We start from the raw sequence: 7,664 nt of genomic DNA, 5'->3' as shown, positions 1-7,664 counted from the left end.
CAAAAAAAAAAAAAAAAAAAAAAAAAAAACTCTATCGCTCAGACCCCAGCGAAGCCCAGGGGGCTTGGGGATTTTTAGACGTCCCCTCAGTGACCCCAGATTGTAGCCGGAGTGCAGAAGGCCCATGCCAGAGCCCCTGAGTTACCTGGTGTCTTTATTCGTGCTACTGCTCCTCATCTTGGCCCTCTCTCCCTTCCCAGAGCCAACACCGTGCGGGCCGGCGTCCAGCCAGTGGCCGGGAAGATGAGCACCTGCGGGAGGAAGGCGCTGACCCTGCTGAGCAGCGTCTTTGCCGTCTGCGGCCTGGGCCTCCTGGGCATCGCGGTCAGCACCGACTACTGGCTGTACCTGGAGGAAGGCGTGGTCCTGCCCCAGAACCAGAGCACTGAGGTCAAGATGTCCCTGCACTCGGGCCTCTGGCGCGTCTGCTTCCTGGCAGGTAAGGGCCCCAAGTGGTTCCTCCCGGGGAAGAGGTGCTGGAAGGAGACATTGTCACAGAGAATCCCCACAAGCTCTGGACTGTGCTGGTTCAGCATCCAGGACCTGGTCCCAGCACGGGAGCGGACTCTCCAAGTGGATAATAGGTTGAGCAAGCCTCTCAGCTCCCAGGTCCCCTCTGAGGCTCCGCCCTCCCATGCCCCGCCCCCCAGGGCCGGCTGGGATGACCTGAGCCGGTGCCGACTGCTCTTGCACATCTCGGCTCCTTGAGCTGGGATCCTGTGTAACTCCCCAACACTGAAGCCAAGCTTGTTATGGCTTCCACTTTACAAATCCCTCAGGAGCTTAAGTCAGCCTCCCCTAGTTTGCAGGACAGGAAATACTAAGTGGTTTCTCTGTTCTTCTGTGACACAGGAAAAACCCAAAGCAGGTCCTTGGGGCCCTGCAGGATGGTGCCGGTTTTGACCATACTTACCTACCTACCTACCTGGGCCTCCCATGAGCTCACCAGGGCTTCCCTGGCACCCTGCTCCAAGAGCCCTGTTCTTGATTTCCTTATCACAGCCCAGCTCCAGCCTGCACAAGAAAAGCACTCCCATGTCCTGCAAGAATGGCTGCAAGCCTGAGCTGGCTGGGATAGCCACAGAGTGGTCACTGGGCTTTTCCAAGTGAGGCTCTGTGACCTCTGTGTGGCGGGTGGGATGGTGGTTGGATGGGATTCAGCAGGCCTGGCTTCCTGGTCACTCGTTGGGCCTCCCATTCTGACTTGACATTCCACTGCCCCAGACTGTGTGGCGTCAGGCTCTACTTAAATCTGAAGCAGAATTTGAAGTCACCAGGACCTGTTCTGTGACACCCACACTCATGAATCTAAGCCAGCTGTGCACTCCCATCAGCCCCCTCCATCCAGAAGCAAGGAGACACAGTGGGGCGTTTGCCCAGTGAGGTTCCCAGTCCTGACTTCTTATCATGCAATTCGTGGTGCTCAGAACCATGCTCCAGAAGGATGTGATGTCAGAACATATCCCCACCCCTGCTGGGGGTCACCAGTGCGGGACCCTAGGGTTTGTATTCGGTCCATGTGCAAAGACACAGCAAGTCAAAGACCTTATGTGAGTTTGGAAATACCACTTGAATGTACTAACCTCGAATCCATGTTCATGAAGAACCTAGAAATCTAAGTGATTCTTGTCTCCTAGGTGAGGAGCGGGGACGCTGCTTCACCATAGAATATGTGATGCCCATGAACTCCCAGCTGACGTCCGAGTCCACAGTCAATGTTCTAAGTAGGTGTATTGAACTTTCTAACCTGGGTCACTGGCTGCACAGAGAAAGCAGGGCAAAAGGAAGCCAGGGTGACCGGCCTGTTCTCAAAAGCTAAGGTGCTTAACCTCAGTGTGTTGAGTTCACTAACACTGGCCCTGCAGATTAATTTTCCAGTGGTAGAGACAGGTTATTTCAGTCTCCAAGTCTTGTGACCCCAGCAATTGAGAGTTCATTCATACCCAGGAAACTAAACGGGTCTTCCTGGACGACAAGGGGACTGACTTCATGACCTTGAGCTCACCAGCGTTACTTCTGGTCCCACAGGGAGCTTGCGATGTTGCAGAACAACTCTGATAACAGTCGTTTCTCCTATGGGAAGGAGCTTGGTTCCAAGGTCCCTCACAGATACAAAAATCTGGGAACACTCAGTCTCATATAAAATGGAGTAGTACTTGCATATAACTTACCCGCATCCCTCCTCAGACTTTAAATCATCTCTTTGAATCTTCAGTTGTTCAAATTCATGAAAGCCCATGGAAGGCCCATGGTACTAACCACCTGGAGTTAACATGGATTCCACAGGTTTAAGATCTCAGTCTCCAACGAGACTGCCCTTACTTCAGATGCCAGACACATGATCAGAGGTCCCTAGGCAACCTGTACTTCTAGCCAATTGGGTACTACAAGTTTGAGGGTTCCTGTGGCTTCCAGAGTTCGACATTTTGCTAAAATGGCTCACAGAACTCAAGCAAGTGCTATACTTGACATTATAATTTTATTATAAAAGATACAAATCAGAAGCAGCCAAACAAAGAGACATACAGGACAAGGTCTGGCAGGGTCCCAAATGAAGATCTTCAGTGTCCTCTCCTGCTGAAATCAGAATGCATCACTGTCCTGACACATGGATGTGTTCACCACCCAGGAAGCTCAACTGAGTTCTGGTGTCCAGAGTTTTTGTTGGGTTTTATTAAGTTATTGAACTCAATACCTAGCTCTTCCCTTCCTGTGGCTCAAAACCCCAACCCTCTAACCACGTGGATGCTCTTTCCAGGCCCCGTCCTGAGTCACCTGTTGGTATAAACTCAGGTGTACCTAGGGGCCCATCATGACTAACAAAGACACTCTGTCACTTAGGAAATTCTAAGGATTTGGATGCTGTCTCTTAGGGAACTGGGAAAAAGACCAAAGTCTTTAGTATACAATAGAAATGTTCCCCAAGTAATTATAGGTTGAGGAAGACGGAGGCCAGTGACTTTCCCCTGTACCATTCAGGGCAGCCCCTTGCACATGGAAATGGTGACTGTCGCTGAGAGAAGAAACAAGATGTCATGACCAGGTCCTTCCACGGCTACCATATGGCAGGCAGTGTAGACTCCGAGGAGGAACTAGTTTATGCCCAGAGAAGACAGGATCTGAATATGTTAGCACTTGAAGCCAGACCTTCTGGCTCTGCCTCAGGGACAAAAGCCCTACCAGCACTGGATGGTCCCCAGGCCACCCCATGGGTCATGGCTCTAGGGACACATGCAGGGGTGCAGCTTGGAGGACCCTGGTTAGATACTACAGAACACTGTACTTGGGATGAGGAGTGTGGCTGAGACCGCTAGAGGCTGACAGGCTGCTCCTTCGTCCCTTTAACTAGAAATGATTCGCTCGGCCACACCATTCCCTCTGGTCAGCCTCTTCTTCATGTTCATCGGGTTTATCCTGAGCAACATTGGGCACATCCGTCCCCACAGGACAATACTGGCCTTTGTCTCTGGCATCTTCTTTATCCTCTCGGGTAAGTGGCGATTTTTTTTCCTTTATTGTGCATTGGACTTTTGATATTTAACTCCTGAATGGCTTTGCTGCAGGAAGTCCCGGTCATGGCTGTGGTCAGCTCCTGGCACTGGAAACAGGACAAGTCAGTGAGCCCAGCAGAATTGAGTCAGGGCTGCAGAAGGCTTCTGATGCCCCAGGCCCATCCACGACCTGGCAGAAAAGCAAAGAGGCTTTGGAGTAGGGGTGACCTGACAGGCTCTCCCTGGGGCAGACCTGGGCTGGGAACCCAGGTATTGCCTCTCTAGCTCCCACCGATGCGGAGGACCCCTGTTCCTGAAGCAGCTGGTGTTGTCATGTTTGGGCCTGAAAAATAAACACTGTCTGCCTTTGTATTTATGTCCCTTCACTCCCCAGCCCTCAGCTCTCCTCAGGAGACTCTTGATGTCCTCTTCACTTGCCCATCACACTCCATGCCCTGGACCCACCAGGGGGCCCTTCACCATGGACCGGTCTTCCTGGACTGGCACCAGGTTGCACTTCAGTAATTCATGGTACCTACCAGGCCTTATTCTGGGTACTGGTCTTGCAGCCTGCTAATAGGACTGCAGAGTGGAGACACAAACAAGTAGACGGAACTAGAACCCAGCCTAGAAAGGGCCATGATGGGAGCCAGCAAGGACTGCTGCAGAGCCCAGAGCAGAAGCCACAACTCAGGCCAAGGGTTGGTCGGGGAAGATGGCAGGAGAGCTGCAGGTGGATGGAGGATGAGCTGGAAGTGAGTGGGAATTAGGCAAAGGAGTGAAGCTGGGTGGAAGGGGAAGAAGTTCTGGAGGGAAGAGAAAAGACGAAGCGTGGGAGGAATGGGATGAAATCATTACTCCTCATGGTGGGTGCAGGAGTGATGGACGGTGCTGCAGAGAGAAAGGAGAAGGTCAGGTGTCATTTGGGAGGTAAACTCAAAAGGACAAGGGGTAGACTTTCAAGGGCAGAGTCGAGGGTGAGTGCTTGGGCATGATTTCTTGCTTGGGCACTGGGTCCATGGAATAGCACATCAGGGATCCAGGGATCACAGGAGAAAGAGATTTAGGCAAAGGTCATGAATTTCATGCGGGAAATGCTGAGTTTGATATGTCCAAGTGACATCTAAAGGCTGTTAGGGATGGAAATGGATGAGGTGACTCCCAGGGAGTGTGTGGAGAGAGGTGCACTCTTTCTCCCCTTCAGGGGGACTTGTACACTTTCATGGACACCTTTTCTTTTGAAGATAATGACTTGAGTCAAAAAGAAGTGGCTCTCAGGGCATGCATTTTAGGCACCTTGAACTGTTTAATTGGAGAGAGGAAGATGGGAAGGAGAACAGGAGGTGGAAGATGGGTGGGTGGTTTGAATGGTGTATGGATGGACAGGTGGACAGGAAGGAAAGAAGGAAGGAGCTCTTGTGCACCAGGCATTATGACTGCCATCTGACTCCCAAGTCACTTTAGGATCCCTTTTTCAATGTTTTCTTGTCAATATAGCTTGGTAGCCAGGCGGCTGTCAGATTGCCTAATGACCAAAAAACATTCTTTCTCTTTCCATCCATCCACCCACCCATGCATATACCCAACCATTCTTTCTTCAATTTGTTCATCTATTCTTTACTCTACCCACCAACCCATCTGCCATTCTTCCACCTGTTAATCCAGTTTTCTGCCCTTCTATCCATCAACCCAACAAATATTTATGGAGCACCTGCAATATCACCCACCCAACCTTCGCATGGTGATATTTCCACCTATGCAGAGACATACAGATGCAGGTTTCAGCTCTTTACCCTTCCTGCTGTGAACCTCACATGGCCCAGGCTCTACAGTTGCTTTGGGACTCCTGAGATTTCAAGAGTGGGCCACAGAAATCTAGGATTGGGCGAGGCCACATGAAGTTGTTTTGAGAACAATAGAGAATGGCATGTGTGGACATTAATGATTCACTCCTGGGTTAGGTATTTAGAAAGGTTTGAATCACATCTATTTCACTCTAATATTCATCCTTTGAGACGCCCAAGTTTCATATAATAATGTGAGTAGAATTAAAACCGAACAGCTCAACACAGAGTAATTAATTATGTCTTGATTCAATTACAGTTACTAATTGATGAGACTGATGCCGGAGGCAGTCATTTACATAATGGCAGGAGGAGTTTGGGTCCCAGTGGCCTCCCAGTTAAGTGCTGGCCAGAATCTGCACATACTGTTTTCAGTCTTTTGCCTAAAGATCTCAGATAGGCCATGCCCTGTGCTCAGATGGGCTGAGCAGACCTCTGGCCACATCAGTAGATGCCACAGTGCTGTGCACCACCTACTGCCGGAGAGAGGGACGAAGGCCTGGCATCCTGCTCAGGGAACCTATCTTCTTCTCAGTTTTGTAGAAGCCACTTGCTAGCTCAGGGTGTGCACCTCCATGTTGGTTCACGTTAGTATCACCTGGGGAGCTTTTAGGACAATACAGTGCCAGGGTCCAGCCCAGGCTCAGAAAATGAGAATGTCCAGGGCTGGGGCTCAGGCAGGTAAGTTTGGCAGATGTGACCAGCTGGGGAAGGACCACCGGGCTTGGTCCCTGGCTCAGGAGGGTGGCTGGACAGGGAGCTTTCTGAGCTGCAGCTATCCACCACTATCTAGAAGGTGCTGGTGTAGACAGGATCCTCAAGCTCCTGCTTGCCCTTGAACTCCAAAATGAATGCACTGTGATTAGAAGGCCAGCAGCTCTGTTCCTGATGAATGCCACATCGGCAAGCTCCTGGGCCTCTGTGCTGAGTGTCCCCTTCCTTCCCTGTCTCCTCCCAGGCCTCTCTCTTGTGGTGGGCCTAGTGCTCTACATCTCCAGCATCAATGACGAGATGCTCAACAGGACCAAGGATGCAGAGACCTATTTCAACTACAAATACGGATGGTCATTTGCCTTTGCTGCCATCTCCTTCCTTTTAACAGAGGTAACCTGCCCACTGTGTCCCCTGTCAGAATGGGCTGCCCTGCTGGGCTGGGAGAAGGAAGTATCCTGGACCACCAACTTCATGCCCCTTTTTCACATCTAGCATGTGCCACTCTCTGGCCTTCCCAGGGCTCCTCTATCTAGGGTGTCTCCAGGGTCCACTTCTGTCCCCACATCTACTGACCACCTTCCCTGAGCTCCCCCATGACTGTGTCCTGGGCAGACCCCAGCAGGGGGATCCCGGCCAGGCCTCAGCAGTGAGCTCTTCTCTCCTTCCCCCTCCCTGTAGAGTGCAGGGGTGATGTCTGTGTACCTGTTCATGAAGAGGTATACCGCCGAGGACATGTACAGGCCTCACCCTGGCTTCTACCGTCCACGTCTGAGTAACTGCTCCGATTACTCCGGCCAGTTCCTGCATCCAGATGCCTGGATCCGGGGCCGCAGCCCCTCCGACATCTCCAGCGACACCTCCCTTCAGATGAACAGCAACTACCCAGCCTTGCTCAAATGCCCCGACTATGACCAGATGTCATCTTCTCCCTGCTGAACCCCAGCCACCTCCCTGCCTGGACTGTCTACAGCCAGACAGCCCTTGCCCTCCTCCCCTGACGGCCCTTGAGCCCCAAGCCTGTGGTTGGCAAGCCCAGGCCACCCGCTGCTTAGCCCTGTTGTTTGACCACATTCTCTCCCTGCTTCTCCCAGAGTAGCTCACACCTCATGTGGATGTCAGGACCCTGGAGCCAGGGAGCACACTGATTGGCTGAGAGCACAGGTGAAGCCCGCCTCTGGGGTGCCAATCCCAGCAGTGGCTCAGCAGCGGCCCCTGCCCTGGAGAAGCTGGTGTTCTGGTTGTTATTGTACCCACACTCCCAACTCCACACCTGGCCAAGGCCAGTTCTGAGTCCCTGAGTCCCTGATGTAGCAACAGGACTCCAGTGCTTGCCAACTGGCCTGGCCTCCCATTCATGACCTGGGCCATCCAGCCAAAAAATGACTCTGATAGGGAGGTGTGGCTGGCTCTGAGAAGTGTAGCAGGCATTCCCCCTGAAATGCTGTCACACCTCTCCCTCCTGCGGAACCCCACCACCCAGGCGATGGACTTCCCTCCTCCCTCCTCCAGAGCCCAGCAGCCCTGAACCCAGGCATTAAGGCTGGGTCTGAGGCCACGCTGAAGAACTCACAAAGAGGTGTTGGCAGCTGTCTTAATAGCATGGCCCCTTAATCAC

The 7,664-nt window shown here is 52.2% G+C and overlaps 1 protein-coding gene across 1 annotated transcript; it reads left to right on the top strand.

Moving 5' to 3' along the window:
- The first annotated feature begins 243 nt into the window (after positions 1–243).
- Positions 244–6,985, top strand: Cacng5 (calcium voltage-gated channel auxiliary subunit gamma 5). The gene is made up of 5 exons (XM_026406654.2): positions 244–439; positions 1,638–1,724; positions 3,350–3,490; positions 6,294–6,439; positions 6,728–6,985. The coding sequence occupies exons 1-5, from the start codon at positions 244–246 to the stop codon at positions 6,983–6,985; spliced, it is 828 nt and encodes a 275-aa protein (XP_026262439.1).
- Positions 6,986–7,664: the final 679 nt, after the last annotated feature.

This window comes from Urocitellus parryii, chromosome 7 (assembly GCF_045843805.1).
Source record: "Urocitellus parryii isolate mUroPar1 chromosome 7, mUroPar1.hap1, whole genome shotgun sequence".
Lineage (NCBI taxonomy): Eukaryota > Metazoa > Chordata > Mammalia > Rodentia > Sciuridae > Urocitellus > Urocitellus parryii.
The sequence above is the reverse complement of the archived record's forward strand: the minus strand, read 5'-3'. Positions and strand labels throughout refer to the sequence as shown.

What these genes read in the sequence shown, in the direction of transcription:
- Cacng5 (XM_026406654.2), top strand. Translation starts at nt 244, where the DNA reads ATGAGCACCTGCGGGAGGAAGGCGCTGACCCTGCTGAGCAGCGTCTTT. An exon ending in GTCCACAGTCAATGTTCTAA is followed by an intron (nt 1,725 to 3,349) that starts GTAGGTGTATTG and finishes CCCTTTAACTAG; the next exon opens with AAATGATTCGCTCGGCCACA. An exon ending in TCTCCTTCCTTTTAACAGAG is followed by an intron (nt 6,440 to 6,727) that starts GTAACCTGCCCA and finishes CCCTCCCTGTAG; the next exon opens with AGTGCAGGGGTGATGTCTGT.